The sequence below is a fragment of the Cucumis melo genome, chromosome 8 (genome assembly GCF_025177605.1).
Source record: "Cucumis melo cultivar AY chromosome 8, USDA_Cmelo_AY_1.0, whole genome shotgun sequence".
Taxonomy (NCBI): Eukaryota; Viridiplantae; Streptophyta; class Magnoliopsida; order Cucurbitales; family Cucurbitaceae; genus Cucumis; species Cucumis melo.
The window spans coordinates 1,687,554-1,703,559 of record NC_066864.1 but is presented as its reverse complement, the minus strand read 5'-3'; the positions used below and the strand labels follow the sequence as shown (position 1 = coordinate 1,703,559).

Here is a 16,006-nt window from a genome sequence, read left to right as displayed (position 1 = left end):
ATATACATTGATGGACCCCTTTTTTATACCTCCTGCTGCTTCTTCACGCGACTTGGAGATAAAAGAAAGGAAAATAAGATTAGACCACATCACTGGGATGCAATCTTATGATGTGCTATTTTTTATTTTTTGTGGAGGGATCTCTATTCTCTCAGGATTCTCATTTTGGAGAAATACGGTATTACCCGGACGTTTTAATGGCATGGGGATTTCTTTGCCTTATTGCTCTTCAAAACTCGTTTTCTCATCTGTATGTTGATTTGATTTATCTGAAGAATTTGTAAACGAGAAGCCATACGTATTTGAGTGAAGGTTAGGTAAAAGCATATATTTTTATACCAAAAGAAATTCAAGACGATGGGTGGAAATATATTTCCATCTTATGCTTATATATATCGGTATGGCTACATACATAATTGTCGTTTTTGTCTCCCCTCGTTTGGTCGTATACCGTTTGTTGTGACCCTCTTAAAACTAAACTTGGGATTTACATTTAAATTTTCTAGGGCTCAATTACCATTCTGGTAATCTTCTCCTTTTTTTCCCTCAATAATACGTCTTATTAAACCCTAAACTTACGATTTGACAATTTTTTTAAAATCTCATGTTCGATTTTCACTAGATTCATTTAAATTTCTAGAAAATTTGAGTAAAAGTTTCTCAGCTCAAATTTTAGTTCTGTTAATAAACCTAATTAGCAATGAAATAGTAAATTAACTAGTTCAAACATATCTCCAACTAATAGATTAAAGCAAATCTTCAACTGAGAGGTTTAAACCTAAAATATTTTCAACCGACCATCTTAAATCGCAAATTGTGGAAAATAATAGTCTTCCTATTGTCAGTTGTATTTTGAAGCTTGATTAACATATATTTTTATTTATTATATTTTTTCTAGCAACAAAGTTGCCTTCATCTCCTAATCTCGAACTATTTTGGATATGGTACTCAGAAAATTAACGCACCCCTAAACTAGTGTTGATATAATTGTAAATCAAGCGTCCCATAGGCCACCGAACGTGGCTCAGGCAAACCGACTTGGACGATTCTGTTGATGCTGTAATTGTAATTAGAAGATATCTCGGCATTGAGAGCTGAAACTTTTGCTCAGTAAAATTGCTGCCGATCACCATGACTGAATCCAATCTTCCCAACGATCCTTCTCCTTCTCATCCTAAAATGTCGAATGAAGTCGGTACCGGTGCCCCTAAGTCCGAGTTCACAGGCCAGAGGGTCCGGTTTCCGAACCCACCGGAGATACAAAATCCCGACCCTGCAACTCTTCGAGATCAATGGAGATTTGCCATTAGACAGTACAGTAAATGGTACTCACACGCTTGGGGTACTGCTATACTTGCTGGAATCTCCTTCTTCGCTCTCGGTTGGGTTATTAAAGGCTCCAATCCTCTTCCCTCTCGCCAAGATGATTCCAATTCGCCTTCCTCCTCTGCTTCCACTAGCGCACCTGAAGCTCGCCCTTGAATTTCTGACTTTGGGTTTAGGTGAGTATCTTCTTTCATTCGTATTAATTCCTTTTTATCGAATACTTGATGTCGGGTTTTCCATAAAAGAGAAAAAAAAAATGGCACTTCAGGTGGGATGATTCTCGAATTTATGTTATTATTTGATTGCTAAGAATGAATTTTGAAGCTTTTGAGTGAGGAGGGGTTTCCCCGTTTAAGCTCTGAATTCCTGGAGATGGTTTCTCTTGACACTATAGTATGCATCCAGACAATTTTTTCTTTTTTTTTAAACAGTTTGACGTGCTCTTGTGATGCCAATTAGTACAAAGTTTGATTGTGAAGGAGGTCTAATACTGAAGCATGATTGTTATCTAATGGGGACTTATCTATGAATGGAAAATTTGTAGCTTCCATCGTTCTATTAACAGAGTCTTCTTAATTTGTAGTTAAAGATAAGTTTTCTTCATTTATTTTGGATACGCTAAGCAATCATAGAACGATATGAGGGATTCTTAATTTTTCCTTTATATCTATTTCAGTCTATCTTCGACAGATAAATACAAAGTTAGTTTATTCAAATAAGCAATTGCTTCTTTTATACTTTACCAACTAGCATTCATTCACATTGTTGGTTCTCTAGAAGATTATGATGGGAGCTTTTTGAACTTTTGGGCTCTTGCTATGTCTGTCGGGTTGGGTATTTATTTCTTTTCTCCTCAAATGTGTGATGGCCAGAAGTTTAAGGATAACAAGAGGGTTCTCTCGAGACAGTGGTTTGTAGATGTCCATTAGGAGATCTGGTTAGAAAGAAGCAAAAAAATTTCCGAAATTGTGGTATAAAATCTTCTAAAGGAGATGTTTAAGACTTGATATTTTTATAGATTCCTATAGAGCATCTCTGTAAAGTCCTTTTTGCGACTATCCTTTCTCTTATAGGCTTTCTTGTGCATTTGTGCATTTGTGCATTTGTTTGTTTCATTTGACATTTATCAATGAAGTTTAATTCTTATGAAAGATGTTATAACATGAATTAGGTCTCGAGATGAGTTTTTCGTTAGGTCTTTTTGGGCAGCAAGTGGTTTAATTTATTTGGTGATCAATATGATCCATGTGTTTTAGCAATGCTCTTGAAGCGTGGTTGTGCTTAATGGTAGTTTCGCTTTTAATTTCCTGTGCAATTAGCCACTACTGGATGTTATGTTTTATGCACTGAAATCCAGGACTTTGAGGAATGCGTCAGCTTAATTGTCATCAGATTTTGATGCAAATTCATTGAATAACGCTTCTAGCATAATTGAGGCCCAAGGAATAACTTTGTTGATTTGGGTTATGGCACTATGAATAACGCTTTCATTGTTGTCTTCAGAAAAATAAACCCATCTTTGCTCACTGCCGCTGGATCGATGACTGTGCTTGGAGTTTGGACGTTTTTAATCTTCAGAAAGCTTCGGTACTTGACTGTCATCATTTCTGCAACTATGCGTCTTGCTTTCATTTTTCATGGTTTTGATTTTTCCATTTTGTAAAGTTAACCTTTTTCATACGCGGTTGGATAGGAAGTGTGAAGTTTATAATATATGGTTGGACATTTATTTTAGTAATTGTTTACACTACATAACATGGAAAATATAATAGCATCTTCTGAATCACTTTGGTAGCTAGTTTGAGCATCCATCCCTTTCCCTGTAGATCAGTAGCTTGCCATATTGAGGGAAAAAGATAGAAAACTCAAAGGCTGTTTGGAACCTGATTTCGGAAGTAGTTTCTAGTACTTCAGAACAAAAGTTTAACTGTTACGTTTGTGTTAAGAAAATCTACTCAAATCACCGTTATGATTCTTGTTTTCTGTCATCCCTGTTCTCTAGGATAATTTAAACATGCCAACCTAGTAGAACATACAAACAGATCAAACCTCTATCTTTTAGGCATGGCTGCAGGGTATTACTCCAAGTTGAAGTTCTTTCCAATCTCATAAAAATCTAACAAATTCAAATTAATTTATCTATATACAAACGATAGAGACAATTTCGATTTAGAGTTGTTGTCATTTCAATGTGATGTTAACCGTTTTAGTTCATAACTAAATGGGAAAGTAATTCTTTTTTCACTTTTTTAAGCTTAAGAGTATTTTTGAAACTTTTCAATAACTTAATAAAAATTTAACGATTTATATCCAAAACAAACGATTAAGTTTTGAATCCCTTTTTGAAAGTTTGAGGATATTTTTGAAAATTTTTGAAGTTGAGAGGTATTTTTACACAATGAAAAGTTGGACATTTTTTTTTTGGTACTGTGTTAATTAGTATTAATTTAATTTCATTATGTATAGCTGCCATAGGAGCATCCGTTCACAAACTTGTACAATTATTTGCATGCAGTGTAGACACCCACAGACAAGCAACTGGAACAACATTACCCTTTTTCATCTTAATAGGCTTCAAACTTCATGGGTTGGTTTTTCCTGGTGGCGTTTAGGGGTGTTGGTTATTATTGTAATGTGTGTTTAGGGGTGGTTATTATAAAATAATAAACACAGGTTTAAAGTGCGAATGTATTGTGCATTACAGGTTCACTATAAGTCAACTTTTTAAGTTTTACCAAATGAGACTTGGGTGAAACTCCAATGATGAATGTATTGAAAAATTTCTAAAGCTAAACTTTTTAAAAGAAAATCATATCTATACACAAAAATACTTGGATGCAGGTGAGCCAATCCAATCTAATCGAATCTACATCCAATAAAATTAAATATGTCATATCAACTGTATATATTTAAAAAGAACAATTAACCCTAAAGTAGAAGTTTACAAAATATATATTCTCAAATTCTATTGAAATAATAATAAATAAATAAATAAATAAATAAAAGTGGTAGAAAACAGAATAAAGGAGGGATGAGGAAGAAGACAAAGGGTAGGAGAAAGAAAAAAGGGTTCCAAAGGTTGGTGGCAGAAAATGGAAGAACAATCTAATCACTTCAACTGTTTCCACTACTGCCAAAATCTAAAACCACATCCTCGTTTGTAGGCTTTTTGGCATTTTATACAAAATAAAAGCTGCACATTTCTTATACTATTCTCTCACTTCTCAAATATCAAAATAACCCATGAAAATAAACAACCAAATAAATCAAAATAAGTTGCTCTGACGATGTTATATTTCACTGTAGCTGTTGAGAAGAGATTTATCAGTTATGGTATGGACATTGTACGTACAAATCAGCAATATGCATTGTTGATGATGAAGATCGAACATGATAGTTCATTCAATATTCCTAAAAGGTAAAATAGTAGTAATAATAATAATAATAATAAAGCAGGAGAATTTGGGGTTTTGTGTAAAATCAAAATCAGTCCTTCAACTGTTGGAAGGTGTGTGCACGTAACAAATGTTCCAAATGAAATCCTGTGTGTAATATATGTCATCCAACTGGTGGTTCAAATCAGCACATAAACAAACAGTTTTCTCTTTTCAATTTTGTTTATTTAAACATTTTTTCTTGTTGTATTCTATATCTTGAAATCTAGCAGTGTTCCATTCCATCTTTCATTTCTTCAAAACATTAATTCTTTTCCTTTTGAAGACAATTCTTCTGATTCCTTTTCCTCCTAACTTTTTTCAACATTTTTCCAACCTTTAATTATTTTCCTTGTGGAGTTTAATAGTAGCCAATTGAATATTTTGAGTTTCATATGTTTCTTCTTACTTTACCATGTGGGAATCGGAATATATGTCATGTCACGTTTAAGTTCTTCACACATGTTACAAATGTGAACATCATAATAATGTCTTTTGACATCAGGTTTCTTAAAACTAATATCTATTTACTTTTTAATTTATTATTGAAAACTAAGTTTATACAAAATTTAACAAGAATAAAAATGGGAAATTGTAAAGTTTTTAACAGTAAATTTGAGTATCGGTAATTATCATCTCAAACATTGATAGTTAGAACTCTTTGCGATGGTTGAACGTTCGTTTTGTGATATATATTTATGGAAATACTTATTTACATACCATATTGATATGATGTTAAATTCAAATTTTGTCAATAAAATTTTAATTCTCATCGGCAAATATACATACATACATGAGAATATTTTGCAAATTGTTATTCAAGTTCTATATATTGATATTCAAGTTCTATACATTGAGTACGTAATTAATATCCTTAATTATTATTAGTATTTCAATTTTTTTTCCTTGAACAATGATCGATCTATATTAATTATAAGCGTTTTAGTAGCAAAGTGACCATATACTTTGCAAGTGTCGATTTGGTTTTAGTTTTCAATTAGTTGGATTAGGATACTATTTTATTTAATTTTGGGGATTTTTATCTGCTCAAATTTTCAGTTAATTAGGTATCAAAATTTAATTTTGATGATTTTTCAAAAATAATTTTTTGGCATGTTTTGAAGAGACTTTTTATTTATCTTGTATGATTTATTGCTCAATGCATGTACTAACTTTCAATTTTAGTTTTAAGGAGGCAGAAATTTCTTCACTTGTATAATTCTTTTTTTTTTTTTTTTTTTTTTTTTTTTTTGCAATTGACTCAATAAAAAATAATAACAATTATTAAACCCACCGTACTAAAGCTCAATCGTTAAATAGTCAAATTTAATTCACCTTTATCTTGGAAAAATAGGCACTATAAAAAGTTTGTAATTTAAATTAATTTTACTATGAAATCCTCAATTCTTTAATTCGTACTTATTTTATTGGTTTGTCTGAGTATAATGTAGTTGAGTTTATCTGTTTTTTCTTTCTTTTACGTGGAACTTCGAATATGCAAGAATTTGGCTTGTAACGTACTAAAAACAATACCAAGAAAGGATTACTCTCCATCCTACCAAAACGTATACCGACTTCAAATATTTTTTAGGATCTTAAGTTTGATGATAATTGTCATCATCTTTCTTCTTAAGAAAAATACATAGCGATATTTGATACAAGGAACCAATGTCCACTAATAAAAGTTGAATAAATAACTTGAACTATATAGTTTGTAGGAAATTTAATGTTGACTTCTAAAGGCAAGGATGTATACAGCTTTAGAAATGTTCATGTGCAGGAACATTCAAGATTGGTGTACACGCTTCGATTACCAAGTCAACACTAATGTCTCCATACATCTACTGTAGCATATTTGTAAATTCTTCCCAACATTTTTTTAAGACTCTTCAATTCTAGTTTACAAATATTAAATTGTTTACTTTTTTTAATAGGTGGGTTACGTTCTATCTCTCTTCTTACAATGGTTTTAGTAAAAAAAAAATCAAAATAATAGAGAAGAACAAAAGTCATAAAACAAACCACATTAATTGAACGGACTAAATCAGTCAAGATTTCATTAAAGTCCATATTTAGTAATCACCAGTCTCATTTTGTAATGATCACCAAATGACAGTTTCATAATGAAAGGGCAATAAGGAAATTTAAATCCAGGAATTTGAAAACACAAAAAAAGTTAATGAATTTAATGAAAAAGGGAAAAATTAATTAAGTGGAGGAGTTACTAAAAGAAGATGCTGGTTATTAATTAAAAGGTAAAACTGAAAGTGCAAAAGTAAAATCTTTTTTGACTGGGAACAAAGTTGGCAACTTGAACTGAAATTAGGGTTTTGTTTGAGAAAGAAACTGCAAAACCAAAAGAAATCCTAAAAAGCTGGCAGAGTTTAAGACAAATGATATCATCTAATTTGGCTCTGCATCCTCCTCTCCTCATTAACTGCAAACTCTCATTCGCCTTTCTTATAACATTACTACGTATAATTGCCCTAATTCAATCTCAATTAACTATTCCAAGAATCTTACAAAATCTCTCCAATGACATCATTCAATGGATGAGACATCTCTTTCCCATTTGGACAAATGATTTAAACAATCGATTAATATTTCACTTTAAGTGGCGGTGTTGATTTTAACTAATTTTTGTTAAAACTCAAGCAACTCCATCCACATGGTTGAGTTAAAATGAAAACGTCCAGTCCAACCCAAGTTAAAATGGAGATTGATATAAAAAGTCCATTAAGAAAAAAAAAATACAAATTACATAATGCCCCAAGGATTTATATTGTTCATTAATAATCTCCTCCCATACATAGAGCTTGGTCACAAACAGTAAAATCTAAACCCTAGCTACTCATAGATAGAGAGAGATATATATCAGAGGCACAGGCACAGGAAACACATGCAGCTTAATTCATTATTCCCCTAGTACATCCCTCCACATTCTTCCATTCTTCTATATCTGCATATGAAAACCCAATAAATAAATAATAATAAAAGAAAAGAGAAAAAAGATCATGATATTTAACAAATAAATGTCTTTCATCTCCCTAGTTCTACAATTTTAGCGAGTAAGATGAGAGAAATCAGAAGGTATGGCAAAATGTTTCAATTAGATTTCAGCCATTTAAGATTTGACTTTTCGGGTTTAAAACTTAAGATGGATTAGTAGACATTAAAAGTAAATGAGAAGGGACTAATTACCAGATAATAGTAAGAACCATGTTGGAGTGAGTGGAGAGTGAGACCCCAGTCATTGGTGAGAACAGGCTGACCGTTTGAGTGAATCAAAACGGCTTCATCACCAAAAGCCTCGCGAACATTGAACGGTCCAGAATTCACCTCGAAACCCACACCATTGATGAATACGGTTGATTTTCCTACGCCACAAACTTCTCCTACACCTGCATCACATACGATCATTATTCCCTTTTCTAGGTCAAGGGGGCCTCAAAAACCCATGCACACGTCCATCTAACGCTACATTATTATTCATCATAACCTAAATCTCGGACCCTTAAAACCCTTTTTCTTCAAATCCTAAATTTTAAATCCATTTCTTTCTATTCTCTTCAACCCATTTCTCAAAATCCTTCCTTTAATTAAATCAATGAAGTAAAAAGGTCATTGATCCACAATCTAAAAACCCTTGATTGTTATATATTCAATCACATAACTCAACCTGTTAAAGCATGAACAACAAAACGAAATCTAAGTTAAATTTTTGTTTAATATAATTATGTTACCTTGAGGAATTGTATTGGTAGGAGACGGAAGAGTGGTGAGAGGGGTGGAAATCGTGGTCTGGGGAAGAGTGTGATCAGTAATAGAGGTAGTCAAATTAGAAGGATGAAAATTCATAAATTGTGGCTGTAATTTCACCATATTAATCTTGTCTTGATCCAAATCTTTCTTTAAGGTTTCAGTTGGGCTCATAATTTCACTCAACAACAGGCTTGTGCAAGGCCCAACTCCATGTTCAGCAACTGGCTGCACTACACTACACAGCTCCGAGAAGCAAAACCCTTGACTCAAATTACAGCTTCCACCGCCGCTCCCGGTCTGTGTCGAGGACACTGGGAAGAAAAAGGGATCAGGCAAAATCTCGTTGGTGGGTTGTTGAAGGTAGTTTTGAGTCACTGAATTATTGGAGGTAAGAGTCTTAATTGGAGGTTTTTGGGGAGAAGATTTGTCAGAGGATGAAGAGGAAGAACAAGTGGCGGTGGCGGTGGCGGTGGTGGCGGTTGTTGTAGTGGTTTGGGAATTATGATTGGATTTGGAGTTTTGGATATGGCGGAGTTTGTTCTTGCTTCTGGATTTCCTGTTTTGAAACCAATAAAACACATTCGCATCACCCACTTGTCCGTATTCTTGTAATTGAGCTCTAATTTTTCGAATTTCATCTCGGGGAGGATTCACCATCCCAGAATTGAAAATTGCTTCAAGAATCCTAATTTGTTCAGGTTTTGGATTCCATCTTGGTTTTGGTTCTGGACTCCTCTCTTCACACCCACCAGCTATAGAAAAAAAAAACACAAATTTTGATCATATCAAATATATAAAACTACAAAAGGAAAAGAGAGAGATTTTGTGTAATTAGAAGAAGAACCTGTAGTGTAAGGGGCAGATCTAAGGCAGGAATTGGGAGCGGAAGAAGAGAGACTAGTAGTATTGATGTCATGTTGCCATTGGTGATGAGAATTGCAAGGTTTGGACTTGAACATGCTAGGCCAGTGTCTGTTAGAGGAAGCCATGAAAATATATGATATGCTGCTGCCCTTTTTGTTTCCTTATGATATATTATAATTTCACTCTCACTCACTCTCTCAATACTACTACCTCTCTTCAAAACCTACACCCAAAAATCTCAACTTTATAGCCCTATTCAACTACCCCACCTCTCTTTTTTAATTATTATTAAAAAAAAAAATAAGTCCCATCTTTAATTTGAGATCAGTACTGATCAAAAAAAAAATATATATATATATATATATATATATATATATATATATTTTCAAAACCCCACAAACAACAGGAATCCACTGTAAAAGGAGATTAATAATAATAATAATTTAAAAGAAAAAGAAAATTAAAAAGAGTACTTTGAACTTTTCTTTTGATGACTTGTTAAAAAGTGAGAACACTTTTTGATGAACTCACTATAACTAGATAGGAATCGAAAAGTAGAAGAAAAAGTTATTCGTGGGTGAGAGATCATGAGAAGCAAAATAGAAAAATGAAAAGGGAATTGGTTGTTGGGGGCTAAATTAGAAATCTTTCTCACTGAGTCACAGAAGAACCCCTCTTAATGCCAAACCTTGCTTTACACAAAAGTGAAGTGGGTTTTTTCTTTTTCTTTTTCTTTTTTAAATGGAGAAAGAGAGAAGGAGATTAAGTTGAGGTTTTTTCTTCTTATTTTTTCTAGGGTTTTAAATAGAAGGATATTAAATAGGGGGGAAGAGAAAATACGACATTGGGATTATTCTAATACAAAAGGTTGTTGCAAAACATAAATAGGGGGTGAGAAGTAGTAGAGACCAAGGGTTTTTTTTTTTTTTTTTTTTTTTGTGAAAGTCAATAGGAATATGAAATGAAGGTTTAATTTTGATTGGAAAATGGTGATGGGGGGATAGTAATTGCAAAGCTTTATGTTATATTGGGAGAAATAAGATGGAGTTTTTGGATTGACTCGAGGGATTAATATTTATTGTGCCTCTTTTTATCTTTTTAATTAAGTCTTCACATAAATAAAAAGTTACCGTTTTTTAGGAAAAAAATAAAAAAGATAAAAACCAACTCATTTCATTTCTCTAGGCCATTTCAAAATTTCATACTTATGAACTTAATTAACCCTATTGACTCTTTTTTTTTCTCGTCTTCTCCTTATTTAACAGTGTGAAACTACTTTTTTTCACACTGTCAAAACCTTTCAAAGCTTTTTAAGTTCAACAACGTAGAGAGTGTAAGTTTAAGTTCAACCAGGTATTGTTTAGAAAAAATAGGAGAGTGTACTTTAAGTGTTTGACCTTTTTATTAAAAAAGATAAATTAAAAACATTGAAAATTAATTTTAAATTTTATTTATATGTGACGGATAGATGAAGAATCTCTAAGATGGACGTATCATAGAAAGTATCTAATCATTGTCTAAAGAAAATGAAAGAGTAATAATTTACACCCATTTTCATGTATTGCAACTTCATCATACATACACAAATACTAAATGAGGAAAGTGAATTTTCCACGAAACATATTAAAAGCATCGGATCACATTGTTTTTAATATCATCTTAAATTATCAATCAATCTAAAATCTTGAACTAACAGTAACAAGGAAAGAGCGCATGCAATTGAAATGTTCTTAGTTACGAAGTCTCAGTTAACCCCAACAGTAATAAGTAAAAGAAAAAAACGAAGTGAATTTTTGGGGGAAATTAGTAGGAAAAAGGAAGAGGAAGATAGAAGGAAAGGAGGGGTTTGGTTAAATAAATTAGAGGAGATAGTTGGAATGGGTATAATAGTATAGGGGGGTTGAGTAAGTAGGAGTAGTAAAAACCGTACCATAAAATTGAAAGAGAGTTTTCACTATCAAAGCCTTGCACGCAACACACACAGTGGCGGTGCCAGTTATACAGAATCATACATATCATATTATATATATATAAAAAATAAATATAAAAATGAAGGCTTTCAGTTGAAGCCAAAGAGAAGTTATGGGCTATACGGCTGCTTAATGATTTAGTTTCTGATCTTACTTCTTTTCTTCGATAGCAGTACCATTATTCCACATATTATAACAAAAACAAAAGGAGTAAATGGAATATTTTGGACGCATTATAATTGACCATATAATAGAGGCAATGCCAAATATTATAGTTTATTAATATTAGGAATATATATATATATAAATGGAATAAGATGCATGGTGAGAGTTATTTATATATATTATTATGTTAATGGTGAGTAACGCAAAAAAAAAAAAAGAAGAAAAGAAAAAGGTTAGGGATATTTTGATATCAATTCGTGTCTCCAAACTCTAATCTCCACATGCGTGTGTGTGTGTGTTTGTTTGCAAAATTTTCAACTTCCCATGCAAATGAAGTCTTTATGTCGGCGCAATTCCGACATGCTAACCTCACCTTCATCCCGCCGGTGGCTGCCATCTCATTACCTCACCATCATAACAGTAATAACAATAATAATAATAATAGTATTGATATTTCGTAATAATTTAAATGTTGAAGAATTTATATATACACCAAATAAATTGCGGAGGAATTATATATTTTCGAAATGTAAAACTAAGAACCCAAATCATTACCCAACTAGGGGTAAACTAATAGACTTTCTAATTTAAAGGTTAAGTCGAAGTTTAGAGGGAGCAAACAAGCTAATTTAACCAATATTTAATTTAAAAAAAGGGGTAATTAGTTAGGGGATTAGAGTTAAAAATGTGAAGAAAGTGAGATTGGTCAAACATGTATTGTGTAGAGAAATGGTTTGTTTTATATAGCCATCAATCAATGTAATGGCAATGACAGTGAGTGAGTGAGGGGGGCCTAGTGGGAGGGGCCCTGGGTGCCTATATTCTGTATATATACTTACTCTGATGCCAAATGCTTCTGTCAAAACCAGAATCTATTTTCTTTATGATTAATCTCTCCAATTTCTTCTCTGAAGTGTCACTTTGTTAACATATCCTCCTACCCCTATATCCCTTTCTCTTCCACTCTCCTTTTAGATGCTATGTTTATGTTACTGTTCATTTATCTATATCTCTGCATTTCATCATTAGTGGGGTCCATTTATCTCCTTCATCCTCGAGTCATATCGTAATTTTGAACAATTTAAACTTAGCCCAACTTATCGACTTAAACTTTCGAAACAATCAATAATTTTTAAGATGATATCAATAGCAGATGGTCTTTTGAAATATCCGTGCTAATCAAACCACTCGCTACAACAATATTATTTTCTCTTTAAGCTCACAAGAGAAAGTACATTAAATGTTGATTAGTTTAGCTCAACTCATGATTCAAAATTTGTACCTCTCACTTGGTTCGTTTTCCTTGCATAATGTTTGATGGGTCAAAACCAAAGATGGAAAAATTGCATTTTGAATTTCAAATTTAAGTCCTTTTATTGCGTCTTTTCCTACCAACTTTTTCTAGACTTGCAAGTTCACTATTGATGATGAATGTTAAAAGTATGATAATAATTGCATTTCTTTTCCTTCTTCATGAATTTATTCAATTATGGATTTTAGGAAGGATTTTGTGCTCTACTGTATTATGTGATGACATACCCAAGGCAACTAAATATACCTATCTTAGACAATTTGCATTTAATTAACATCGTGATATGAGCTCTAAATAAATAAATAAACAAAACGTGATCTTTATTTATTTTGACTGAATTAAATTTATTTGAACATGATGATATATATAGTCAATCATTGTTATTCGTTAATCTTTCAAAATCTAATAAGAAAAAAATATACTAAAATTGTATTACAATATTGAAGAAAAAGCTTACATAAAACCCAAAACATAACTTTTTAAGAATCCTAGATTCACCCAAAATAACAACTACACTCCAAATTCTACCCAATCCCAAAACCTCCAATGTCATATTACAATCTATCCTAAGTTAATAAATAATTTTCATGCTAACATCAACTTTCTCCTAATATTCTTAATAAAATCAATTTTGGATCGGACCCAAAATATTATATTATCTTTCGTACCAAAAAGAAAAAGAAAACAAAATTAATTACTATTATATATACACACAATACAACCGAGCTTAGAGAAACATTCCCTCTTACAAAATTTATTCCCTCTTCACAAGACGAGAGCCCTTAATTTGAAGGGGTTGGTCCTATAGATATGGAATGAATGAGATGATATATGCATATGAATGGGGGAAAGATGGGGGATTTTGTGATGAGTTGGGGGCCAGGGAGAGTGTGTTGATGAAAAGGGGGTTTGTTTTTTTGTCTATGTTTGGGGCAGACAAAGAGTAGGTTAGCAGAAACTAAGGACAAAACAATTTTAGCAACTGGAAGTGGACTTTAAAGTGTACTAATTGTTTTGCTCTTTCTCCACTTTTCATTTAATTTTTTTTCTCAATCCGTACAATGGAAAAACCCTAAACCCACTCTTCTTTTATTAACCCCATTTCTACACGTTATTGTTTTTTTCCTTTTTTCTTTCTTTCTTTCATCTTTTCCTTCTCATATCTTCCCCTTCATTTGCCTCCTCCTTATATAGTAATTTCTTCACTCTCCCATCAATTCCTCCCTCCTACATTCCTTCACGTGAATCTAACCATTCATCCATTATATATATATATATATATATATATATATATATATATATATATATATATATACACATATTCATAATCTCTTAAACCACGCTTAGCTTCTCCCTTTCGTGTAGAATTCTTATTTAACATATTTAAATATTTCGATTGTTACTTTATGTTTTAAAATAAAGTACGTTGGTATAAACTTTCTGACATTAAAGGGGTCGACCGTTATGTATTTTCTATAACATTCTCTTTTTCGATTCTTCTCTATTTTATATTTTTTATTCATCAGTTTTGTTATTACATGTACCCGAATGAGGTATTAATATAAGAAGTGTAAATTATGATTTTGTGTTTATGAGCTGTAGTTTAGTTAACTAATACTTGTATTTTTCTTTTCTATATTCTCGGTGTGTATCTAATCTCACTCGTTCTAATGAAAGTGAGATTATGCTAACTATTTTGATCATTTAATAAAATACACAAAAGGTTTCGTAATATCAAAAAGCCTTGAATCTTACAAACAACTAGCATTCGTATACATCTAAGGATAAAAAAGTTTCGATTCGAATCTCCTACCCAATTTATATTATAAAAATCTCCTAAATTTGTTTGTGTTTATAATTTGTGATCTCTACCTTCCTCGACCATTTGTCCAATTCCAAATAAAGAAAATTCAAGCGATCACAGTCGAGTAAGTGAATCCAAATCTAAATACTGGAAGGAAAGTATACTATTAGTATGAAATGCTTTTGTGAGTTTTTTTATTGTTTAAATTGTAATAGTTGCTTCAAGTACATGCAATATTAGGTAGATTATAATGGAAGAAGGGGAGAATAATATATAGATATATGAAAAAGAAAAGGAATTTGGGATGAGAGAGTTGCATGCACATGATTACAATAAATGGAGGGGGTTTGAAGTTAAAATATAAAGAAAAAGGGGAGAGGGTGATTATTATTATTATTATTATTATTATTATTATTATTATTATTATTATTATTATTATTATTATTATTATTATTATTATTATTATTATTATTATTATTATTATTGTTAAAATATTAAGGGTGAAAGAAGAAGTGGATATGTGTGTATAAGCTAAATTTGCGGCAACAGAAGTCAGTAAATGCTAACGTGCATGCAGTAAATACACATAACATGCCTCTCTAGCTATATCATATTTAATAATTAATTGCTTTTTTTCTTCACTCCACATCCACATCCACATGCACTCATTCACTCTTCGTATCTCTCTCTCTCTCTCTCTCTCTCTCTCTCTCTCTCTCTCTCTCTCTCTCTCTCTCTCTCTCTCTCTCTCTCTCTCTCTCTCTCTCTCTCTCTTCTCTTATATAATATAGTAATATTACCCTAATTAATCTTCTCCATTTTCTACACCAACTGCTCTCTTATACGTACCTTTTTCTTTTTTCTTTCTTTCTGGCACTGAATTTTTTGGGAGACAAACCAAGCTAATTAAGCCACACCCATTACATAAAACACATCTTAATTACGTTAATTTTTGTCGTTTTATTTTGAATATTTCGATACCCTAAAACAAAATACATATGTATAAATGTGTTAGTAATTACCTAAAATGTCTCTTCATTTTCATCCTTCATATATCTTATTGTACTATAAAAAATTGTATCATCTTCCTAGTTTTCAACTAAAAGTAGTCGTTTAAAAAGTTTTATCTCACTTTTAATGATATGTGGCTTTAGTTATTGTTTATGAAATAACATTTTGATTTACATGGGTGTACTGTGAATTAAGTTTGTTTTATCGTGACATCATTCAATTTAGCTTCTTTGAAGCATCTTGTTATTCAACGCTCGACTTTATCTCTTCCAAAATCAACCCTATTTTCGTAATAAATTCCGAAATAACATTATTTTTTAATAAGTTTGCGAAAATACTTTATTTTAGTAAATTATCC

General features: G+C 31.9%; 2 protein-coding genes across 3 annotated transcripts; one reads left to right on the top strand and one right to left on the bottom strand.

Moving 5' to 3' along the window:
- Positions 1-12: 12 nt before the first annotated feature.
- LOC103484482 (uncharacterized) lies at positions 13-3,120 on the top strand. Its single transcript, XM_008441569.3, has 2 exons — positions 13-1,502; positions 2,830-3,120. The coding sequence occupies exon 1, from the start codon at positions 1,132-1,134 to the stop codon at positions 1,480-1,482; it is 351 nt and encodes a 116-aa protein (XP_008439791.1). The 5' UTR covers positions 13-1,131; the 3' UTR covers positions 1,483-1,502; positions 2,830-3,120.
- Positions 3,121-7,467: 4,347 nt separating this feature from the next.
- LOC103484481 (WUSCHEL-related homeobox 9-like) lies at positions 7,468-9,602 on the bottom strand. 2 transcript variants are annotated; one of them, XM_008441568.3, is made up of 5 exons: positions 9,367-9,587; positions 8,640-9,274; positions 8,504-8,561; positions 7,962-8,161; positions 7,468-7,719 (listed from the first exon to the last, which is right to left on the bottom strand). In XM_008441568.3, exons 1-5 carry the CDS (start codon positions 9,509-9,511, stop codon positions 7,714-7,716), a joined length of 1,044 nt encoding a protein of 347 aa, XP_008439790.1. In that variant the 5' UTR covers positions 9,512-9,587; the 3' UTR covers positions 7,468-7,713. The 2 variants fall into 2 exon arrangements, with proteins under 2 accessions (XP_008439790.1, XP_008439789.1); XM_008441567.3 differs by having other exon boundaries at positions 8,504-9,274; positions 9,367-9,602.
- Between the last annotated feature and the right edge of the window lie 6,404 nt (positions 9,603-16,006).

What these genes read in the sequence shown, in the direction of transcription:
- LOC103484482 (XM_008441569.3), top strand. Translation starts at nt 1,132, where the DNA reads ATGACTGAATCCAATCTTCCCAACGATCCTTCTCCTTCTCATCCTAAA.
- LOC103484481 (XM_008441567.3), bottom strand. Translation starts at nt 9,511, where the DNA reads ATGGCTTCCTCTAACAGACACTGGCCTAGCATGTTCAAGTCCAAACCT. An exon ending in ATCTGCCCCTTACACTACAG is followed by an intron (nt 9,275 to 9,366) that starts GTTCTTCTTCTA and finishes TTTTTTCTATAG; the next exon opens with CTGGTGGGTGTGAAGAGAGG. An exon ending in TACCAATACAATTCCTCAAG is followed by an intron (nt 8,162 to 8,503) that starts GTAACATAATTA and finishes TATGTGATGCAG; the next exon opens with GTGTAGGAGAAGTTTGTGGC.